Source organism: Paramormyrops kingsleyae, chromosome 8 (assembly GCF_048594095.1).
Source record: "Paramormyrops kingsleyae isolate MSU_618 chromosome 8, PKINGS_0.4, whole genome shotgun sequence".
Taxonomy (NCBI): domain Eukaryota; kingdom Metazoa; phylum Chordata; class Actinopteri; order Osteoglossiformes; family Mormyridae; genus Paramormyrops; species Paramormyrops kingsleyae.
The window spans coordinates 27,003,278-27,028,567 of NC_132804.1; the positions used below are offsets into that span (position 1 = coordinate 27,003,278).

At 40.5% G+C, this 25,290-nt stretch overlaps 1 protein-coding gene across 1 annotated transcript in view; it reads right to left on the bottom strand.

Annotated features, from left to right (window-relative positions):
- slc6a11b (solute carrier family 6 member 11b) overlaps positions 1–21,588 on the bottom strand; it is a 29,974-nt gene extending 8,386 nt beyond the window's left edge. Inside the window, exons 1-10 of the mRNA XM_023799660.2 lie at positions 21,203–21,588; positions 20,588–20,821; positions 19,054–19,188; positions 18,553–18,693; positions 18,156–18,237; positions 16,050–16,182; positions 10,337–10,471; positions 4,945–5,048; positions 2,894–3,018; positions 1,272–1,384 (exon numbers count right to left, since the gene is read on the bottom strand). Coding sequence (XP_023655428.1) covers positions 1,272–1,384; positions 2,894–3,018; positions 4,945–5,048; positions 10,337–10,471; positions 16,050–16,182; positions 18,156–18,237; positions 18,553–18,693; positions 19,054–19,188; positions 20,588–20,807 — 1,188 coding nt within the window. The 5' untranslated portion in view covers positions 20,808–20,821; positions 21,203–21,588. The remainder of the gene's footprint in view (positions 1–1,271; positions 1,385–2,893; positions 3,019–4,944; positions 5,049–10,336; positions 10,472–16,049; positions 16,183–18,155; positions 18,238–18,552; positions 18,694–19,053; positions 19,189–20,587; positions 20,822–21,202) is intronic.
- Between the last annotated feature and the right edge of the window lie 3,702 nt (positions 21,589–25,290).

Sequence of the window (25,290 nt, forward strand, 5' to 3'; positions counted from 1 at the left end):
TCATTACACATTTTAATGCTCTATGCTGGGCATTTATACCTTCACTGTGGTGTGCGTAGTTGGGGCTAAGCTAAACTGGGCTCTTACTGGTGTGATTGATTAGTTTGTATGGAAATCGGACAAACATATATAGTGGTGATGATTTTAAAGTTGTGGGATATTTGATGATATCACGTTATCAATCTGAGGCTCAGAATTATATATATATATATATATATAGCAAAACAATGTTTTACTAAACTATTGTCTTCTTATGCCTAGTTTCTAATTCTGAAAGCACATCACATTATTTGCAAATGCACATTCCAACAAGTAGAATAAATCCAAAGCGTGCTTTGACAAAATCAGTCAGTGATTACATACATATGGTCGAAATGCCTGACTGTTAATCAACAGGCTTAACATAAAATTTTACATTTAACATGAGTAATGATTTTTTTAAATGAACACACCCAGTATCTATACAGGTCCCATGTAGGATATTACACCAGTGCATGCTACTGGAAGGTAACTAGATTTATAGTCTCGTTAATTTTATTAGCTTAACATATTTGATGTTTTTTTTGTTAGTATTCTCTTGAAGAGTTGCAATTCCTTCAAAAGTTGTTTCCTCCCATTACAGCTAATTCTTCTCCTTTCATACTGTCAGACTTGCTTAAGAGTAGGCGGGCTGAACATAGCTAATGTGTCCGTTTTTGCACAGAACAAGATATCCTTGGCATCTGAAAGCTTGACTTTTCTTCCCGATTGAGATTTCAAAGCACTCCACATGCAGTCTATAGTCGGTGGTGATCCGTCGAGTCACTATAAGCGGATTGCTCGCAGTTTGTTTGACTCCCGTTCTATATATTTCAAGTGTCACTAGGATTAATCCTTGGTCACTTTCAGTGCTAATTTTACACCGAATTGATATGTTTTTTTGAGTTTGCAGACACTGCTTTTCTGGCTTCTGTGATGATATTAAAATGTTTTTCTTATCTTTCTCTTTAAGTATTTCATCATTGTACACAAGTAACGCTCAAATTAAATTGTTGTCAGTGCTATGAGGAATTTTGGCTGCAATAACTATATATGATGAATGCATATTTTCCTCAATGCCTTATTTTTCCACGTCATGATGTGGGTGTTCTCTTTGGGACTTCTGGACGTCCCTCATGGGAAATCCCACTCAGATACCATGTGATCAAAATGTACCAAAATGCTGCTGTTTGTAACATACAGTATATATTCGCAGTTTCACCGTTATTCATCATTTGCAGGCTTTTCGTTACCTGGCTGTCCAGACCCAAGAAGATGAGCATCATGAAGAACAGGCAAGCCCACAGGGGAGAGAGAGGCATCATGGTCACTGCTTTGGGATAGGCGATGAAGGCCAGGCCGGGTCCTGCAAGACAGAACACATTTACCACATTGTGTCAAGCAGGGCCACCTGCATTTGAAGATGAGTGCAGTTTCTCAGAAAGCCTACAGTTCCTAGTCCAAAGTCAAGAGCACAGTTATCTCAGTACAAAGAACACACTCTGACAGTGGCTTAAAAAAAACACGTAGTATTGTCCTTCGGTACCAGCGACATGCGGAACAAGAAGATGTGCATGCTCCTTCAACAAGAACAAAGAGATCGTTGCCTGTATGGAACTGACAGACCTGTCTGGGAACACAGTGGGGAAAAATAAATAAAAAATCAAGCTCATTGCTGGTTGCTATGGTAACAGGCAGATCGCTCACCTTCAGCCCTCTGGAAAAGCCAAGTGGGTATATAACAGACAATATGGGTAGCCTTTATAGTTGAAATTGCAAACATTGTGACACAACTGATGATTAGTATATTAAACAGACGAAACATTGCTATTCAAAGCAATGCCTGTACAGAAAAAACGAAATGAATGGGCACAAATTACTGAACAAGAACTAAAACAGGTGACACATCACCTAGACATGCTCTCAGGGTCTTCGGAGTCAGCGCAGAAAAGAAACACGGAATGATGCCATATTAGATGAATTAGATCCTTATGTCGAGTGGAGCAGAGCTTCTCAACCCAGTCTTCAGGGACCCAGGCTGTAAACATTATTGCTGTTTCCCAGCTACCAGCACACCTGAACCAAGCCATCAAGATCACTGATAACCCAGTATATAAATGCTGAGAACTGAGGGGGAACAAAAATGTGGCAGTGGTGGCCTATTGGTTAGGGAAGCATGCTTGTGATTGAAGGATGCTGGTTTGACCAGCAAGGCACCACTGAGATACCCTGAGGAAGGCACCTGCCCCAAGCACTGCTCCCCGGGCGCTGAATTAGCGGTCTGCAGTGGTATCGAAAGAAGTCTTACATTGGGGGAGGAAGGAATTTGCTGGGGGGGGGTGTATATTGTGACATCGCAATGGGCACACATGCACAGTGGTACCATGAAAAGATGTGATGTAGGAAAGGTTATAAAATAATTTATTTATTTTTTAATCAATAACACTGTTTAGAATCCAATTTCACAATTAAAAATGTCTAAAAAACAATACCGGTCCATGTGATAAAATGATTTTGTGTGATATACAGTATGACTACAATCTTCCTTGTACTCTGAATGCACAGCGAATTGGCCTCAGAAAGACAAGGATTCACAATGAAAGATAAGGAGCATGCTCGTAATTCGCCTTATCTGATTCATCTGCAGCATGACAGAAACGTGTTAAATAGCAAAAGGTGCGCTGCGATCTCAAAACCCACCCATATTGTAATATCGATCAGCCCTAAATAGATATCTGTTCATGTTCATTTTTTGGGATTTGCCAATATTTGGGGGGAAGCGCCCCCCCCGTCTCCTGTTTCCGATGTTCCTGGCTGTCTGGTGGTCCTTGAGGACTGGGCTGAGGAACGCTGGGGCATGAAGGTCGGCGCCTACCTGACTCGGCCACAGCCTCGATCGGCACGTTCTGCTCGTACGCCATGAATCCCAGCACGGAGAAAATGGCAAACCCGGCGACAAAGCTGGTGCCGCTGTTCAGGCAGCATAGCATGAGGCAGTCCCTGTAGTGGACAGCCAGGTGTTAACGCCGTGTGCGGCCCATCCGGGTCGCCCCGCCATGCCTCCTGCCCCCATTCATCTCCGTAAGCTTCTCATTTTGTCAATGACAGCTGAGCTTATGAAATACTGTGAAAATTCTGTCAATCGCCTAATTGTGCCAACCAACATATGTCGAACAATAAAATAGAAAACAAACACAGCCCTGTTGTATGTCTTTATGCACAGTATTTTAGCGATACGGGGTGTTTATACGTTTATGTTCTTAACCTATTATATTAACAACTGCGTAGCGAATTTCAAGGACAATGTAGTCTCACATCCTTTTTACTCATTACTTGACCACATGTTACTTAGCTGAGGTTTACTCCATGGATAATCAATATTTAATGGGCATTTAACAGAGTAAACCTTGCACTTATTTAGTTATCACAAGGCCCATGAAGGTTAAAGTAGTCACTCGCTGCTAAAAATTGCTGTCAGTTGCATGTCTTACAATCCTCTAAATGTGAAACCTATAATGTTTAGCTGTTCCAGAGCAAAATCAATAGAAGAATGTTATTATTGTTGCTTGTGATTCCATAAGGTAACTCCTACAGTACACTCTTTCAAGCAACAATGTACAATTGAAGCTCCTGTATTCAATCAAATGCATTTGTTCATTGTACCATAACAGCTTGGCTACTGGGCACCAGACGCATGCCGAAAGATGCCCATATGTAAAGGTTTTTTAAAAATAACATTAATGATTATTCATTATTATCATTATTCTGCATGTGAAATGAATATTTTGTCAGTATTAGTTTTTACGCTTAATTCTTTGAATGAACTTAATTGAATCATGGACAATGTTTCCACACAACTAGAATGAGTATTTTGAAAAGGAAACATCCTTTTCAGTTGATTCACTTTGTGTTCTGAGAACACAACAGTTTAATTAAACCAACTGAATATGGATAGATCATGCATGTCTTTCTTATGAATAATGTAAAAGCAATATACATTTTTATTAAGAAACAACAAACAATAAAATTGTGCTTCCTACTGAAACCATATGCATGGTAAAATGTAAAATGTAAAATGTAAAGAACATGTAAAAGTTTTATAGTTTTCCTACAGGCTTCTCTCTTGAGTACATTACATGTCATGTGTGTTTTTTGATATGAATGTAGCCATAATCATACAAGAAAAAACACTGATTTCAGTGGACATATAAAAAACCCCATGTGTTGTTATATATCATCAAAATAAGAAAAATGTTTGACAGCCTTATATGAAGCATATGCTTTTTGTGATATGGGTGAGCCTCATATAGTTAGATGCCTGTGACATTACTGCAGAGTTCCTGCTTTCAGGCATTACATAGTAGCTTCGCTTATATTTACTGTACAACAGGCACAGAGTAAGGATCCAAGGTACAATACTCCCTGATGTCATCGCGTTACCGCACAGGAACAAACAACTGCTGAGAAGTGAGAATGCATTCAGCGTGATCAGTTTGCCAAAGACTGATGGGACTTCGCATCAAGAACAATGCAAGTGTTCCAGTTAATTTCATTCCTTTCGTCAAGTCAAGCTAAGCGGGTTTTACTGTCATACCATCTATGTAGAGATGCACATTGGCACGAAATTACGTGCCCCCAGTATCATGGTACAACATGCAAACAATAAGTGACAAAGGTTTTCACTATACTTCAACTGCGCAGTACAGGGCAGTGGAAAACAGTGGGGGGGGGGGAGGGTCGTGGTTTATATACATGATGTCATTAATGTGTATATAGATTGCAGACATCAAAAACATCACCTGAAAACCCCAGCAGCTGAAAAGAAACATCACCGTTACCTCGCCATGCTCCAGTTACGGCGCCATGGAGAATTTGCATATGTATTTGCATATAGCCCATATAAGGAAGTGTGTTTAAATGCATCACCTGTAGCAGTTGTTGTTGTAGCTGTTGTAACTCCCCAGGGCCGTGAGACAACCCAGACAAATGGCGTATGAGAAGAAAATCTGGGTCCCGGCGTCCACCCAGACCTGTGAGAAAAGATGGTATTCTTTCGTTCAGTGGTGCTCAATAAAACACATGTACTGCTTATACACATGAGCAAAAGGACATTCTCTAACATGGCTTATCAAGTTTTTCCATTTAACTGGACATAAATAGGCAATGGTCATTGAAATGGTAATTTCAACCTTTTGAATTGTTAAATAATTCTATACTTTTTTTAGTTCTTGATAACTTAAGAGTTATTGCATACCTTTCAGGGAATGTACATTTAAATAACCCTTGGAAATATGAATATGCGCTTAGACAATGGGTAGTTTATTGAATGGAGTTTCTTGGAACTGGAGACGTTTAGCAGAAGAGATATAATGACAGCTCTCAGTAGAATAACGCATTAATATGAACAGCAGGATTGATGGAAAAGTCATTCGACCAAAACAATGCTTTCAAAAAGTTGACCATAAGCTATGACCTCACTTCCTTTTAAGCTTCTGGGTATGATCACATGTTGAATTTCACACCACAAAATTATTTTTCATTGCACAAACCTTATATATGTAAGGCACAATTTTCCAATACATCTGAATACACATAATCCATGCAAATTGTAACTATGGAAGTATGTTTTAACTTAGGATTCACAGTTTTAAATTTTTGTTGATGGCCTTTTCACCCTTGCCCTGTAATAAAATATAGACAGATAATTACTGTGATTTCTGATATGTTCATAACTAATAACTGTCAGACAAAGACCGATAATTGGCCCATTATATGACAAAGCGGAAGGTAAAATTCACCAAAGGGGTATGCAAGGGTCCCCTGTAAAAATGCGCCCAGATAACCATTGAGCCACTAATCTCCTTTACGGAGGAAACAATTGACAGTGCGCAGTATTTGCTTCTTCCAGCCGGTTTCCAGGGAAACCCCTTTGACCCAACCAACACAAACCTGCTTCCCTCCAAGAACATCTTTTCTGCGCTGATGTTCATTTATGTCCTTTTTTAACTCACACACGACTACCGCTGATGCCTTTTCCTGGCTCCTAGTTTGGAGGCTCCCATCCAGGGAATTACTTGTTGATGTTGTGGCTAATTTGAAGGGGGTTGTGTTTAGTCTTGTTTAGACTGCAGGATGCTACAATAAGATCGCCCTGGTCCCCTTATTCTCTTAAATCCGGATACGTCATCTAGGGCTCCCACGGTGCCTACGATTTGTCTGGATCAAGTTGTCGGTTAAGTTTGTATGTTGGTGTTTGGGTTTGAGGGAAGCGGGGCTAATTTTCGTGCCCAGAATATCGGCTTCCTAACTAAAACGGCTTAGATCGCAGTTGGAGAGCCGGGTACTTATAAGACCCCGTCAAACAATTTAGCTGCAGCTTTGGACTGCAGCTTAAGCCACGGAAAAACCCTAGACATGGCACTGCTTGTTCTTCCATAAACGTTCAATATTGCCAAACGCCAAGCTGCCGAGATGAGAGACCAGCCATGGCATCAGCAGGTAATGACTGTGATTAATGTACAGGTGACAGGTAATTGCAAAAACAACAACCCTCATTGTCCCTCTGATGGCTAAATTAACATTTTTAGCTAACAGCTACCTCTCTGAGCATCAAACAAGATCCATGTCCCCCCTGTTTACGTTAAGCTGTGCAGCCTCGGTGCGATTCTGTGTACATGCCGGTGACTCGTACATCACCGGGCCCTGAGGAAATTTGCCAAGATAAAAATATTGCTTCACAGATAAGCAAATGCACATTAAAGGTTCAATGTATTTCTAAATTATCTGCATCCTGCTTGTCCTGGCATAAAATGCAGCTATGTATTATTCCAATCGTGTAAGCCTTTTCCATAAACTGATCTGAGATCCATGCATCTGTTGTGTTCAATTTCAAAATGACCGAGTTAGCTGTGCTGTAGTTTTCAGTTTTTATGAATTCCTACTTTTATTCCTTGTTATTTCTATTTACCATATTGTCATTATTTCATTCATCTCCGATAACCACTGAATATTAAAGAGTTTTTTCCCCCTGCCCACCTCTGAAAGGCACTCAGTAGAGGGCACCGTAACAAATCAATTACCGTCCACCAAATGGGCTAATGCAGCATAAACAAGAATGGCTTGTTACAACAAGGCTGGCAATGTCACGAGAAAAAAAAAAAAAACAAAACTCCCAGCTTCTCAATCTACTTTTCAAAGCCCTTGAAAAGCCCCTGCCCCATTAGCCCATAGAGACCCAGAGTAATGTGGTGCTTCTGCTCTACAGCTCTGTGCCGTGGGAGATGGAACAGAGATGGTGAAGCATGGATATGGTGTCTCAAAAATTTATCTGTTCCAGTCTCTGTTCACATCAACACGTTGTAAACAAGAACCGAGGCACCTTCCTCGTATCTCTGTCGAGATCCCAACCAGAGAACAATTATTTTTAAACGTGATGTTTCACGAGGAGGTCATTATCTCCCCATCCACATGTCTGATAAGTGTTTCTCCAGCACAGGGCGGCCTGGAGCCTATTCCAGCCAGCAAAGGGCAGAAGGCTGGGGTACACCCTGAGCAGGATGCCAGTGCGTTACATGGCACATACGTGCACACAGCATGTCTTTGGACCGAAGGAGCAAACTCACACAGCGCAGAGGTGCGGCTAGAACCCAGTGCGAGAGCCAGAACACATAATGAGCAACATCAACTAAATGAAATGATGCTCAATTAAATAATGGCTGGGTTACTACTATATAACTGGGGATAAATATGTGGAGAAATCTTTTGGTAACAGTGTCAATACCCAAGAGAAGATGTATAATATACAGCCGTGGAAACAATGAAGAGACCACAGTACTCAGTTTATGGGTGTGCGTCTGTGAATAATATATATAAACGCTCCTCTACTTACAAACTTTCAATTTACGAACTTTCAGACATACAAACGAAAAGGACTGTAAGCGTACTCCCAGCATCCTAGTTCTTTGTACTTGCGTATACCCTTAATATGATGTTGAATAGCGACTTACGAACATTTCAAGTTACGAACGGCCGTTCGGAATGTGACTCATTCGTAAGTAGAGGAGAGTCTGTATATTTTTTTTGATGCAGCCTGGTGCTATTTGGGAGTCCTGCTTCTAGGACCCTGATATGAACTGTCCTAGCAGTGCACTTCATGCCTGCACTCAATGTTTCCCATTCTTTTTGAAGGTCACTTGATGCCATCCTCCGATTCATGAAAAACTGTCGGATTGGTTAATGGTCATCTCTAGCATTAGAAAGTCGCTTCTGCCCTCTACCTGTCTGGTTTCTGGTCGTTCCCAGTGTCTCCTGCTTCACCTTGTTCTTGTGTACTTAGAAACTTTGAGCCTGAAAGCAACCTGTCTCACAGTGTAGCCTCTGCCGGCAGAACCAGGATTAAACCAGGATCTAAAAATGCAGATTTTTTTAAAATATAGAGTGGTCTCTTAATTTTTTTCCATGGCTGTATATACTGCAGATCCTCACCACATGTATCTAGATTTCTTAGCATTTTACAGACTTGGGATCTCAGCTTTCAGTCCATTGTGACAAAGAGTATAACTATTTTATTTGATGTCTGGAACACAGTGCATGTGTAAAACATTGGTAAAATTTAGTTAGTTTGAATCATAAGATCAGATATTTTTAAGTAATGACTATTTTTATTTACCATTTTTTCCAAAACTAGCTGTAGTAGTTCAGAAGCTGGCCAAAATCTTCCCTAGAGAGGACCTGACGTTCTGTACAACATGTCAACAGAAACTGTCCAACTGTAAGAAGGAATAGTTGCAAAGATGTCTGAATGATAAACATTCATACATTCCAAAAATCAAGCCTATATGAATTCAACAACATTCCCACCAACCCAGAGCTGTTTTTATTTAATTTTTTTGGTCAAATTAGAATAACAAGCTTTGGGCATCAATATTTTCAAGTCTCAGAGCTACAGTCCAAAGACATTCACTGGACACATGGACAGATGCTCACAGGGGTGACATTTGCCTGGGTTACCATGGCACTACTAAGTGTCATTTAGATTGGCCACATTGATGAATCTCATTATATGTCGCCAACGGGGGAAGTGCCAAAACTGCAGTGAGCAGGCCATCATTTTGCTAATACGAGTTACATCATTTCTGTAAAATTCAACAAACCAGTCCTTTTGACTCATTTTAGCCTCTGAGACACCACTGCACTTGTGAATGAAAGAGTGAAAATACAAGGCTTACAGATCTCAGATTCACATGGTAAAAGTCATCCAGATCTATCGCAGCTAAATGACTTCAGGACTAGAAGCATTCACCGAGCTGTTGCTTAGCAACCTCAGATATCTGTACTCAAGAGATAGGGTCAACCCTTCTGTTCTGTACAGTGATACATACTTTATAATCAGATGGAGACCTGAACCCATTTTGAGAGGAAGGATGTTTTCAAGGATTACCCCTTAATGGATTCTTTTAATACTGACACCAGAAATCCTGCACACTTCTGTGCACTTTCTAACAACATATTACCTCGAAATGCCCGCCTCCATGTCAAAAAGCAGTAAATGAGGAAGTGCCCAGACCTCTAGGCCAAACATGCAAGATAAGATCACTTGAATGCAGGACACCACATTGACACTAGTAGAACAAAACACTTCATCACAAATGAGCAAATCGTAGTGCTCGTACTCAAAGTCCCTGTGGAAAAAGTCATCGATGGGCCCAGCAGGCTATGCAATTTTATAAAGCCTGGGTGGCTTTTGTTTGTAAGGAACATCCTATGAAACATGAATTTTTCATACTGTATGTTATGGTTGCAGATTAACTGCTTCTTCTCCAGAGGTGTTGCTTGAAATACTAATACTGCTGTTGCTGCTGCTGCTAGTACTGCTACTACTGTTACTAATAATAATAATGCAGTGCTTAATTTGTAAATAAGAAGGTGCCAGAACACAAGGGGCATATGCGAGCGGGGGGGGGGGGTGATGTGGCGGCACTGGTCCCGGGATGCGTAAAAAACAGCGTTGAAAACATGCAATGTATTTTTAAAAATAAACCTTAACTAATAAAGGTTGTGAAATCACGTGAAAATTGGTCTGTAAATTAAAATACATAGTTATTTTATTTTATTTTATTTTATTTGTTTATGTTACTGTTGTTTTTTAAACAGAGACAGCAGAAATAGGTGCTGGAACACCGACAGTCAAAAACAGAGAGGTCCCAGAACGCGTTCCGGCTGAATCCTGCACAAATTAAGCACTGTAATTATGTAATAACGATATTATAATAATACACTGAGTAAGAAAAAACAATGAGGTCCTTGACTCCCACCCTACCTGCGGGTCCGACAGCCGAGTCATATCAGGGTACAGGTAAAACTTAATCCCATCTGCGGCTCCAGGTAGAGTAATCCCCCGAATTAGCAAGATCAGCAGCATCACATAGGGGAAGGTGGCGGTGACGTACACCACCTAGAGACACAATGCAAGGTCCATTAGCATATTAGCGTTAATGCGAAGAACACATTTTGTACAGAATTTTATTTTTATTTTGTACAGAATTCATACATTCATGCAGAAGTCATATGGTCATGCCAGGTGAGTTAAAAGGCAAAGAAATAAGCATATCTTTTAACGTGATCACTCAAAATTTATCTAAAGGACATTCGTCAACTAGTGGCGTCCAATGTCATTCGACACAGGCCTGGACCCTAACCCAGGAAGCGCAGGGCAATTCGGCACACCCTGGATTTAATGCCGCTTTCTGACACTTAATAAGTTCTTAAGGACACAAACACTTAATATGTTCTTATGAAAGCTATGCCATCAAAGGCATCCCACTTCTTCATTGTGTGTTTAAACTCTCAAGGTAAACAACAATACACCAAAACTTAGCGATTTATTTGAAGTCAACCATGCATTTGTATAATGATACACTGAAATGAAAATAAAATGAAAATAACAAAATAATACATTTATAATATAACGTAAATCAATATACTATCAAACCATAAATCAGCAAGCTTTAAAATTAGTTTGATCATGATCATATTCCTCAATGTTACACTTAACATCAATCAATATAGTTCAATTGATTGATTCCACCTGGAAAAAAATGCTTGTCAACATTGCTCATATATACATGGAAAAAATGGCTTTTTAGAATGGAGTAATTAAATGCTAGCTTGGTGCCTCGAGCGGGTTAAGCTGGCTCTGCACTGGTGCCAGCTTATCAGCTTCTATTCTCTACGGCCTAATTGAAAGCAGTGAAAGACTAATACTCCGGAGGATGGTGAAGATTAAACTCCGAGCCCGAAGTTCTGATGGAGAAACCACACTACACCACATCTCCTGCAATATACAAAAAAAATACAAAACAAATATAGACCACCGAGGATTTTCGAGGGGCGCGACGTGTCGGTGTGAGGCTCACGAGCAGCTCGGACCCCCCCCCCCCCCCCGCACAAATCTGTGCTTTGAAAACCACACTGACGGACACGGGACACGTTTCTAATGTAAGCCATGCGAAGGTACACAGTGCTCAAACATGATAATGTGATTATCTGCAACACAACTATGGATGGCTTCTGGTAAGCAGCCCCTCCCAGATCCCACCTTGAGGCCTAAGAATTGTGTTTGCATTTAATAGCACCATCCAAATCCCTGGAAAGATTCCACCCCTGCCCCCCTCCCTCACCCCCCCACTCTTCCTCACACCTTGGAAGTGGCTCTGTGTCCTTCTCCCCCTGGCAGCCAGTCAAGAGCATGTTAGGACAAGACGGGGCGTTAAAACAAAAAGGATCCTTCCCAGTCCCCGGCTCGGCCGCGCTCTGTTGGTGGTGTGGGAAAATGTGCCTCATGGAACCATCCAATTACCGCAGTCTTGCGGCAGACCTGTATTATGTCACTGTACTTTAAAGCATACATTAAAGGATGTAAATGAACAATAAACAGGCCTGCATCACCAATTAATCATTTGGGTTCACCGCTGGTCACAGGAATGAATATGGTGTACTTTCTGTCAGAAAGCATAACATGCTATGGGATCTCAGAAATCTCATGAGTAATTCATTGGGCAGTAGCCGTATCGCTGTACACAGACGGACATGCCACCTGTAACGCTTTACAGAAGGCTGCTAGACACACACAGCCTAAGACTCGTATTTAACCTTTCAGTAAAGCCAGAATTGTTGACAGAAAAACACCAGTGCGAGTATATGCTCCTCCATCAATCCAATTGATTTGTGCTTAGAATGCTCTTTCCAAAAGCCTTAACAAGGGTTTTGCAAACAATCAGCATCACGGGCATTAAGGTGAATAATATTACAGAGCATTAAAAGTCAGAGTGCTAGGAAAAAAATAGGTAGAATGCTGTCAAAAGGGTGAAAGAAATCACTCTGCCTTGTTTGCTAGCCACCTAGCCTGCCAATGAACGGCTCTTCATAATTTACTGGGCAAGGTGAAGACTGAAGGCTTTCGTGTAGTTTTGGGGAAAGAGCCCTTCAGCCAATGTGAGGTCCGACATTTGCCGGGCTATGGCTTGTTAGCGGGTTAGACCCTATTCAGCGAGCGCTAAGTCTTTATGTTTATGTGTTTACATGTCACAGGTTATAGTGAGACTTATCCGTGCGCCGTCTCTCCACGAGTCTCCGACAGTCACCACACTCCCCCAAGATGGCCACGGGGGCTAAATATAATGATCAGAACTGCTTCCATAAATGTGGAGACAGCTATGTGAGACCGGCTCTCTCCGAAGGGCCTGTGGCAAACAGCTTAGCTATGGCCTTGAATGCTCAGATCTGTATGGGGATGCAAAAAAAAAAAAAGAAGATGGAGAAGCAGAAAGAATCCCACTCGCCGCAATAATTCCTCATAGAGGGGAGAGGGGAGCTGGGGAATTCTGCATGCTCCTCATGAACGTTCTACTTTTCTCCACTGAATACAGAAATCAATCTTGGACTGGCTGCTAAAGTCCTGCCTTGAAGGAGCATTCTTCCCCGTTACTTCATGCCCAAACAAAAGCCACTTCAGGAGATATAGGCATTTCTGCCCAACTCTTTTTTTCCTGGACCTGTACAATGTGAGCCCATTCATTTTTCCTCAAACATCTCTCTCTCTTTCTTTCCAGTTTCTTTATGCCTCATTGAATCTGTTAGACTTGTTTAAAGGCTTAGGGGGGAGGAAAGGGGGGAAAAAAAAGCACCCAGAGGAAGGATAGTGAGTTTTAGCTGTTGGCAAAGGCACCAAAGCCCTCATAATGTGGGGGATTCTGGGTAAAAGGCTAAGGTAGAGGAAGGCTGGGGTCTTTCTTTGTCTCTATGTATGGGGATAATAAATCGCTTTTCCTTGGACATGTTTTGTCTCAATGAGCTGCAAAAGTTTTTCCTGTGTAACGTTTTTTTCTGGCTATTGATCGACTTTGTCATTATAGGCCACTCTGTTTTTTTTTAATGATGCAATTAATTTAAAAATGAAATACCAAAGTCTTGTTTCATTACACTTAGAGGTATAGATAATTTTTTTTCTAAACATATATAACAATTTTGATTTTAAAATGTGGTTGCGCTTCAACCCATAACGCTTAGCGAACAGATGGCAACAGGTACCTTCTAATCAAAACACGATGATGCTGTCGACATGTAGATGACTAAATTACACTTTATAGTTGATGTGATGCATGAGATGTTCTCCTTTCTGTGGATAAAACATAATCTGAATATTAACTGAGGATATTGATACATAACACACCACCATCATATACCCTGCTAACAAGGGTATTCAAGCACCATGAATGTTCTATACCACTTAAATCGAGATACACGAATACCGCACTAGATGTGATCTCTTTGGTGTAACTCCCGTTCACTTTTTGGCAAACAAGCTTGACGACATGGTGGAAACAAGACCAAGTGCAAAGTGAGTCTTGTAGAAGTACATAAACAAAAAGAGATCCAATATTATTGATTAGAGTGTGTCCATTGTTAATAAAACAGATTCGCACATGTTATGTACCTGCCACAAATGTTAATCTAATCTGGGACCATTCATAATCGGATTAGTTTTGGTTTTGATCTCTGATATGAGCTTCTGCGGCAGAATTCAGAGTGGCTCTGAACGCTTAAAAAATACATGGAAAAGAATCTTGGGTTTTCCTTTACTCTGACCACAAATGCTATCAGACAAACCCCATCGTGCATTTTGTTAACCCAGAATCTACATTTTCTAACACATAAATCCTCCTTGCACAAATAGATAGATAAAATAATAAAATAATACATTATAATAAAATATAATTAAAAATATGTTTTTAAAATATATTTAAAAATTCTCAGGGAAACATCGACATATTCCTCTTGAGTATGTCTTGAGTATGTCACTATTATGGGTGTAGAGATGAGTTCTGCCAGCGGGTTGATCCCCATTACTTGTAGTTCTACCAAATATGCCAAACATTCACCTAAAGTTTATTACCTTTTTGTGACAAATACTACAATGTGGAAGAAGACCTGGTGTGGGTGGGGATATGAGTGTTTATGTGTTCTTTTGTTACTGTCATTCGTATTACCAGCATGACCCTCCATTAGAGAGCTGGTTCTGGGAAAAAGGATAAATGAATGAATTAATCAATCAATAAATCAGTCAATGAGTGACAGAATAAATGAATGAATGGCATATTACTTTTCTGTAACACATTAGTGTCAATATTCAATATGCTATTGTCTGCCATTTTCAGTCTTTCTCTTTCAATGTTTCCTACTGCAACGTTTATTATTCTTTGTGAGAACGATAAAACAGCTGATTTTGTTAACTATTGCAAGCTGACTCTTGTTACATCTTTACTTGACCAAAACTCCCGCTGATTAGAAATTCGTTGGAAGGCTGTACACTTTTGTTTTCAAATTATGGTTCTTGGGAGTTTAACAGCGATTTCTGGAGCGGTGGGGTGATATTAATGGGGAAAGGAGGGATTTATCCTGAGACCCGTCCGCTGCTTACGCTGGGTGGCCACATCTCTGCTGGGAGGCGCTGTAGGCAGCCAGCAGTGCTGCTCTGATGGTTGACGGTTGGTTATAGATCAGTTTTTTTCACTCTTTTTTTGCATCTTTAAGACATCTTCAGCACAAACATACACAAGCACTGAGCTGGAATATTCATGGTACCCCAGACAACATAACCGCTAATCTGTTACATGCATCAAGCTGATATAGTAATTATTATGGCATCATTTAAACCGCAAATCATTAGTCAATGACGGCAATTGTGAGATGCTTGAGAAGCTAATCTGCAAAAGAAAATGACTGTTTGATAGGACTTTAGCGAAGCATTGGTGCTGTTAATTAGTATAAACAAGCCATCAAAGAGAGTGGGTAACTACTAGGGTATAACCAATGTCAGGGAAGTAGGGGGTGTTTCTTTCTCATGCTGTTTCAGAAGCAGGTCGCACTTAGACTTCTACCATAGAAACCACGCAAGCGACACATCCAACCTTCCATCCATTTTGCATAACCGCTCATCCATGGTGGGTCTGGAGTCGATCCCAAGTAGCACAGTACCCGTGGCTGGCTACATCCTGGATGGGATGCCCGTCCATATAATGGACGCAAGTACAACGACGCTTTAACATCAACTTAGAGGTGTTGACTCACATAAACCGCAAAGAGGCCAAAATGCCCATAAAGACCAGCAGAACACAGGGAGAGCAGGTTGTACACATACAGAGCTAAGGGCAGAAACCAAGGCCACGGTGGTCTGAGTGTGAGGCCACAGTGCCACCCACCATGCCAAAATAAAATAAACAAAACAGCAAAACATTAGCATATAAGTAAAGGTAACATAATTGCATAACATATCACCACTGAGAATTTATTTGGAAATGATTCAAGCTAACCTGAACAACCCGAACTAATGAGCATTATACGCAATTGAATCAGTGAATGATTGACATAAATGCCATCTTATAATGACCAAAATGCACCCTGCTGATTTACCCTGCTGATTTGTTCTGTTAGTAACTAAAGAGCTCTGTGGTATCCGGCGGAATTTGAGTTACCTTTCCGGTGGATTTGGGCCCCTTCCAGATGCAAAAGTAGCATATGAACCAGGCCAGGAGCAGACAGAGTGCCAGCTCCCATCGCAGGCTCCCAATGTGCTCGATTCCGCTGGAGATGCTGAGCACGCGGCGCCTGTAGGGGGCGAAATTGGCCAGGTATTAGTGATCGATCGCGCTTGGGTTTTGTTGCTGCAGGAGAAGGGCGTTTCTCATGAAGCCTTAAAGACTCAAGGTGCACATTAACCCAAGAAGCGGTAGGAAACAGTATGACATATATATGTAAAAATGCAGGACTACAGCTAACATAACTATTGTCAGTCATACAATATAATGAACAAATCACACACTCCAACACACTCCAGTCATTCCAGTGATCTGGATAGTCAGCACAAGCATTCTGGGCACCATAAAGCATACAGATGTAGCACAGTGCATATTTGTAAAGTTCTACAGCGGGATTAGGTGAAAAGCCAATTACATGTGAGGGTTAGCGACTCTTCAGGTTCATGCATGCTTATTCTTTCATGGTGCACCCCTTTGCCCAAGAACGCTAACAGCAAGACCAACAAGCTATAACAGCCATTTATTTACCAGCTCATTCATTCTCTCTGCCATATATTTCAAAGTGCATGATACAAACAACAATATGTAAATCCACCCAATTTCATTGTCGTCTTGCACTGACAAAGTAGCTTGATTCCTATGATCTGGAGACTTTGCTGTTGGCTGCTAAGGAGCATCCTGTTTTTCCACAATGCTCTGGCAAGCAAATTTTGTCTAGATTTTGTTTGTTCTAGATTTTTTGAAGCAAAACTACGGATTCAGTGGTTTGGCAGTGTTTTTTAAAAACACTCTTCCCTCATATTACATAATATATGGTATATTTTTGATCCTCTGTTCCAAACTTTGCAGTGCCTAACAAAGAATATATTTCATCTGCCAACTTAATATAATTTTCAAACTATATTAGAATGAAGTAAGTAATTTAACCATGCCCCCGTTACAAAGAGACTCCATTTCTTAAAAGGAGGGGGTCACAAGTAGATGACCATTTTTTTAAGAAGAACACGGCCGTGTTTCGGGTCACTGCAAATTGCCGCAGTTAGAGCTTCACTGTTTCCTCTGCGCCTGCTACTGGCAACAGTGCGGGAATTCAAACAAGATGACCGGGGGCCAAATTTATGTCCATACCATCTCTAGCGGTGCCAGCAGCCTCCTGAGGCATGTTGACAACATCAGTGTGAAAGGAAGGACAAATTATTATAGTAAAGGTTACGCATTTTTCGATCATCTGAGACCAGAAGCTTATTGCTGAGCACATGCCTTATGCCAGGCATTCTCGCCTGAGCCACCTTGCCTGTGTGCTCCACGTTCCAAATTCTCATAAAACATTGAGCATCCTTTGCCGTGAGATCATTCTAAGACAGTGTGTTTTTATCTCTAGTCAGAGTGCTGAGATTTCGCCGCTGAAGTTGACGTGGATGTTTCTCATGGGGGATTCTGCCCATGAAATCAGCCAGGCAGCAGATACAGGCTGCTGAAAACAGACACTGACAGGAGAGGTTTGCCTTCATCCGTTCCGAAGCTGTTTACAGGCGTCCTTCTCCGGTGGCTCTTTGATGGGAAAAAAGGACGGAACAACAAGGGCCTGTTTTCGCAAACAAAGCTGGCGTTATCCGACACCCAATCCCGTGTCACAGTCGGCAGTCGGCAATTTTGTGTCTGCTGAAACCACCGCCACCTCCAATGATGCCCCTGCACCACACTTTGTGGTTGCTGGTTCGAATCCCATGAACAGCGTGCCCATCGAGTTATGAAGGGTAGTAGCGGGAATAAATTTCACACCCAAGCATAGAACTGCAAAGAAAGTTCTGAAAATGCAAGACTTCTTGCATAGTCTGCAAAGTAGCTAAATATTAACAATGACAATACACAAGCGATCCATCCATGAAAATCAGCTCATACTGGTAGATGCTAACATGCATGCACTAAAACTCCAGTTAATATTTGGATACCTATATTATTTTTATTACGGTTTCATGGGAGTGTGTCATTATAAGGGAAACATACTCAATATTAAACCGCATATTAATGAAAAGCACTTACTCCCAGAACTCTATCACTGGGGATGTTGCATTGGGGTTGGTTATGTTGGTTCCGTTCACTTTCTGGAATTCTATGCAGTTCTCTAAGAAAGAAAAAAGTTATTTTAAAGTGAGATGAAAGGCAATGTTGAGTTCTTCAGAACCACTGCTCTAAATATTGTTATTCATACTGGAAAAAGCTAATGCCACTTTCCTAAAATTCTAATTTTCAGAGAGAAGCCGTGTTTAAAAACGGTTATTAAGATAACCATGTGCGCTTTGCCTTCAATGCCAAACGTGACTGTTAATACGCTCTTGACTCTGAATTACTACCAAAGCATTTGGTTAATAGAAAAGGAAAACAGGTGGAATCATTAAATCAAAAATCAAACGTAGGCACTGATTAATGAGAGTCTAACCTGTATTCCACTCATGTCCACATGACGCCCAGGGAAGATCAGTCGTGAAGCAATTAAACAAGTAAAATATAGCCCAAGCCAGAATGATGATGTAATAGACGTTGAGATGTGCTTCGATAACCTGGGTGGCATATCCAATACCTGCAGGTTAAAAGAAACGTGATGAAGAACAAATGCGTCTTCTCAAATGACCATGGCACATTTAACAGGTTGCTTTCTACAGAGAGTAAATAGATATATGCATGTAATGGTCTCCCCTCCAGGCCTCTGCATGTTCGCTTATCATGTAATCTCAATTCATGATATCCTTAATATTAATAGAGTTCTTTCCATTCATTTGAAATTAGCATTTTGGTAGAATGATGGACCTAAATTATAGACATTTCATAAATTTGCACAAGGGTGGCACGTTTTTAAACCAGAGTATAAGACTGCGTTTTACACTCATGAGACGTCACAAGTATTTGTGTACGGCAGTGTGGTATTTGTCACGCAGTTTACCCTCAAAAAGTGGGCACACTTTCCGCCAGCAGGTGATCCCCCCTTCACTAGTGAACTGGCCCAGTGCCGTCTCCAGGAAGAACACTGGGATGCCACAGCAGACAAAGAATATGACATATGGCACCAAGAACGCACCTGCAACATATAAATAATGTTAGCTATACGCTTCGCTATGCTTTGTACCTGACAAGACGGTGCCTGTGAGGAGGGAGAGGATGTCTTGGTGTAATGAAAAGTGGCAGCAAATAGCACCAAACAAGAGGCAGATCTTAGAATCCAGTGGTGTTCCAGCTCAAGGTATCTATCTCCACGGGTTTCATTTTTATTTTTTATTTTTTTGTTCACACACTTGATTAAATGATCTGTTAATTGGGTACAAAAGTCCATTCCCGTGGCTTACATCATGTGATAAGAGAAGGCATGACATCACAAACAAGGCCCCCTTAAGCGACTCTAGTAGGGTTCATCTTCAGTCGGCCAGAGTCGGCTGAAGGTTGCAGCAAAGCAATTAAACCATCAAGGACAAACCCGATTTGAATGTGAAAGAGTCTCCCTGTATTCCATCACCACCGAACAGGGGAACGTTTGCACTGCTGAGAAAAGGCTGTTCTCAAGTCACCGAGTGTTTCATTCCACTCAAACTGACAACCGTTTCAGAGATTCCTTTGCTCTCTTCTTCCATCTGCACACATCACGTTAATTCTTGATATCTGTAACCATCATGTTAATTCTTGATACCTGTAACCATTATGTCAGTTCCCCAGATCTCCTTCTCAATGTTGGTAGTCCTTTAGCTTCCATTTACACATGCCCTCCCATGTAGTAAAGGCAATACATTGTCACACAGCAGGCTTAATAGTAGGTCAGGGTACTTGTTATGTCAGGTCATGTTATATAAATGATCTGAAAACTTAGATTCCATTGAAATTACTCAGAAGAATTGTACTTGTTAATCATTTGCTGTTTACAGAACAATGTAAGAATTATATCAGATATAACGATAATAATCAAATCACATACCAAACAGAATCTGAGGTCAGCATTTAGCAGTTTGTTTCCATATTCAGAAATGAACATTTTTAACACACATACTGATGTATTGACTAACTGCAGCTCCCTTCATTCACACTGTTTGCTGTGCTTTGAGTTGATGTTTGTTTGCTATGTTCTCCTACTTCCCATTGACACAAGATGTCAGTGAGGCTGGAATGTCATCTTAGACATGCAGAACGACAGGTAATTATAGTAATTTGTACAGATGCCAAGGAACAAATAGGCATGCAGGGATAGATATGAAGTGTCAGATGTAAACCCTGGAAGCTAACGCTTTTAAATACCCAAACCTGTATAGGCCAAAATTCAAAAGCAATTAAAAGAGACTCTGCAGTACTTTCTCAACCTGTTGAATGCCACAATCCACATAATCGTCCTTTCCGGAAGTCTCACTTACTGACAATGCAATACATGCAAAAAAACATTATTTATGTAATCATCTTAAGAAGCAGTGTTTTATAACCAAGAAAAAAAATCTTACCGCCTCCGTTTTTATAGCAAAGGTATGGGAATCTCCACACATTGCCAAGTCCTATGATCTCTCCAGCGACAGACAGCACAAACTCTATTTTATTGTTCCAGTGTCCCCTCTCATTGACTTTCCTGTCATTGCTGCGCACTAGGTTGGTGTTGGAAGCTTCGGGGTCCATACCATCATCTGCTTTCCCATTAATAATTGGAATAGTCTTTTCGGCTGTCATGGCGCTTTAACAGCCTGAAACAAAACAACTGTATCACAACATGTGTATACGATTAAACGCGTATTGTATATCTAATATCGTTTTAAAGGGTATTCTAATAATACCGCATTTCTCACAATAACTCAAAAGTTCTGAGGTTAAATGATACGACGCATCGGTTACACTAGTGCATCCAATCCAAGAACCCGTCACCTGTTTACCTCCATTACTGATCTCGGAAAGAGATTAAGTAAACAGCAACAGATTTGCATATTCAGTTAAATCGACGTGACATAACAGTTGGAGTCAAAGCGAGACTCACCTTTAAATATCTATTCATTAAAAAAATCATTATCGACCTGTACTCACAATGAGGAAGAATGCAGAACCTGACAAGATGAAGACATATTACTCACCGATATAGGTAGTACAGTATGCCTTCTTGGCGCACACGATGATCACAGTATTTTTTTTTCTCTTTTTTTTTTGCAACACAAGTGACGGTCAAGGCGAGCTTGTCCCAAAAGGGTGAGAAAAAAGGAAAATTCTGGATCCCCTTTTTGGGATTTGGATGTTTTGTTGTGTCCCTCTATATAAAGGAAGATCCCCAGTCAAGGCAATGCTATGCGGTACCAAGCCGATGGAAACTTGCGACTGCTTCGCTTCAGTCTAAGCGATGTGAGCGCAGACGCCTCTTTTTTGGAGCTGAGCCATGTGGAAACAACGCTTTGATTCTGCCAGCGCACCAATGTCATTTACCACACAGCGGAAGGCAGAGAGCAACCACGACGAGTACCTGGAGAACGAGACAACCCTGCACATCTTGCTACTTTAGTAGACACCACAAAAATCTGTATTCTTTTTCCCATGCACGCAGGTGACATTTAGTGATACGGTCAAAAATGTTTTTATCTTTTTTGATCTTTTATTCCAGCATGTATTATATATTGTACGTTTACAGACACAAAGCAGGACATACAGAAATACACATCGAGAACATTCAATTCAGCCACGCAGGCAGCTGATGTACATATGAATATATATTATATAATAGTATAGACTATACATCTATAGATACTGCCTGACCATGATCCAACTGAATACAAAGTGAAACTCAAAGTTTTGTTAAATAACCAAGATAGTAACCCAGAAGTGTTCGTATTAATTCATATTTGATTTGTCCCTAAGCTTCTGGTGACCTTATTTGACCTGGAACTTGACATTTTCTATTCTTCAATGAGTTACTGCTTGGGCTCACAGATCTGCTGAAAACTGTCTAATTCCTTTACATTTGGTACACACACATATTTTATGTGAACATTGTTTCCATAAAGCCTAGTTTTTATGCTTTTATGCACTATGTGCAACATATGTCTTATGCAGTGTGTAACAAACAGTCAAATAATTCTCTAAAATGTGACTCCTGAAGTAGACCAGTATGTAATCATAGCAGACTACTGCACCTGGAAGGGAGCCAGGACAAGTTTATGCTTTTTGACCCATAATTTGAAATATATCAGTGAATCTCTACTTGAGGCAGAACTGTGATTTGTTCTGGTCAAAAGCATCAGTTAAGGGACAAAATCATAGTAAATTATGCTGTTTATTGAACAAATATGACCAGTCTCATGCCACTTTTCCATGGATCCTCTCAATACAGTCTTTTTGGTTTCTTGGACGGAATCACATTGGATCGCCTAGTTTCCAAGTAAGGAAAATGGGATGCACACCAGGAGCGATGTCACAGCCAACTAAGAGCACTTCCCAGCTCTCCGTACTCTCTGTAGCATGGAAAAGAGTGACCTGCTCAATAAGCGTCTTTTACACAAGGGTCAGCTGTCACTTGACAAGCTTAGAGGAGTACGGCCTGACATGAAAAAGCATGACCACCAAAGATGCCGGCCGATTGGCCCTAGTATAGTTGTATAGTGTTTTTTTGTTATGCACAAAAAAGCTTTTCTTTTCTCATTTATTATACATTGTCAAATGCTGCTTCCTTACATAGCAAAATATGTCTAGTTTAATCAGCTGGTGTAGTCATGCTAATGAATAAAAATGGCCACTTAAGTGCCCATTCTGCAACAAATTGGTGATGCTTTCGCTTACACTGAAACGTTTGTGCAGCATCATTTCACTAATTTCACATGTACTGTATAGATCAGAGTCTATTGGTTTATATACTGTAGAAGTTTCCTGAAATAAGGGTTGCATTGTTTTTACAGCAAGAAAAGAAACGTCAAATACCGCAGCCTTGTACTGCCAGGTGTGGTATGATTTTTTTATATTGTCTTAGAGGCATTATACAGGCCTAATTACCACTGACCCATTATCACTGATAATATATAATTAGGAAGGGAGACAACAGGTATACAGTATGACTATTTAAAGTACTTGTCAACATGGTTCAGATGTTGTTGTACCCTGTATTAAATCTGGACATCGAGGAAATTAACTATTGGTATAAATAGTAAATGAAATAAGTGAAACTGAATGATGTGCAGTACACAATGGTTTTCGTAAAAAACTAAATAATCAGACCAAATCATTCGTTCTTAATATAGGTTGTTGCAATCTAAGTAACAGGAAGATTCAGTATGAATGTCTTCATATCTACTCAAGTAGTGAAGTTTGTTAAAAAGAAAGTTAATCGCTTTTTGTGAAATTTCAAAGTATATCAACTTCCAGACAGTATAATTTTACATTTATGATGGCCTGTAAGTATCATAGGTTTGCAGTTATCGATTTGAGTTCGCTTTGGACCATAACTACTGGAGAAGTTGGCCATTTTATCTTTTGATGGTCTTTTGAATGTTTGTCCCTTAACATTGGTTTTAATTATATGCATGTACAGTATTTGACATGTGCTGTAATTTGTGTATTTCCATTTCCTTATGGGAGTTTTCCAGTATACTTGCTCCCAGTATACATAGTGTGTGCAAGCTAGCACATCATATTAAGATATCATTTTTCCAAAAAGAAACCAAATGTAAATTTGTAATAACACTGAAATGATAACTGTTGTTACTACATATGACTTCATTAAGATGATATCATTTCTCTTCACACTGAAAATGATGGCCTAATAATGCCAGATTGTACCATTTGTAGCATTTTTGTGGCAAAATTGAGAAAATGCACCAGATTCATAAATTCTGCAAAGTGTAGTAGAAATCTCTTGATGCTCTGTACACAATAAACTTCAGAACAAAGGCTTACAAATCCCAGATGTCTCTGATTGCTAAATTCTCATTTCTGTCTTCAAATGTATTTTTCCCCCAAGGAGCCTTGCTACATTACTTTAAAGCAAAGACAAGATAGAGTAAGAGATAGAGAGAGAGATGTTGCTAGGATACGAGTCCATCGTTGTGTGCGTGTGTTTTTGTTTTTTTGCAAAGCTACACCAAAAGAACAGCAAATAAGTCTTCCTCACTCACTTGTTTTCCCTGCCTTTTGAGGAAATGTAAAATTATGTAACTGAAAATGTGCTAGTTTTCTCTTTAAGATCTAAAATCCCCATTTGGGTGCCTTAGGCATGTATATTTCATGGCTGTTTATTGCCTAGCTTGAATGTTGCTGATATACAGTAGATCATGTAGTCTTGGATTGTCCTGGGAGGCTTTGTGGCGAAATGTTTTCACTTTAGCCTTCTACAAATTTAATCGTTCATCATTAGGTTCCTGAACCAGGTTTGAAAGCCACTGGGAGGGGTATATTAATAAAGCCTAATTGCTTTCCAAAAATCCCAAAACTCAGAAAGTATTTAGTGGAGCAGAGAGAGAGCTGAACTTGTAATCAATTAGCTCCTGGTTAATAACTTTGGTGCTGTTGTCCCTTTAAGCAGATCATCTACCCCAGTGGTTCTCAATTCCGTTCCTGGCGCACCCCCCCCCCCAGAATGTTTTCGTTCCAACCCTACCTTAATAGGCTAAAGCTGGTTACAGAACAAACACGGCATGCGCTGTGCGCGCCCCATTCAAAAAAACAGTGGTGTCTGCACAAAGAGTAGGCGTGGTTTTCAAAACTCTCTCCTGTCTTTCCGGCTCGCGGTCAGTAGCGATGATGTATATTTTGCATTCCCTCTATTTCGATTTCGGTGCCTTGTTTCTATTGATCGCGCGACAATGCCTCACAGTACTCAGCGGTCAAAGTTCAATAAAGTTCATCTTTGACCACAGAGCTCTCACAAGCTCCGCGAGCGGCACGCGGCACGGAGCGCAGCGTAGTGCTCGCCGTGTTGGGCCTGAAACCGGCTTTAGCCTGTTAAAGACCATCTGAGCCTGTTTAAGGTAGGGTTGGAACAAAAACATTCTGGTAGAAGGGGCGCCAGGAACGGTATTGAGAACCACTGATCTACCCCTACATGTTTCTGCAAAAATAACATAACCAGACAAACATTAACAACCAGGTAGGTGCCTTTATTTTAAACTCAACATATATGAAATAAATGGGACCACAAGCGGTCAAAACAAAACCAGTGGCCAGTACTACGAAGCAGTTTTACTGG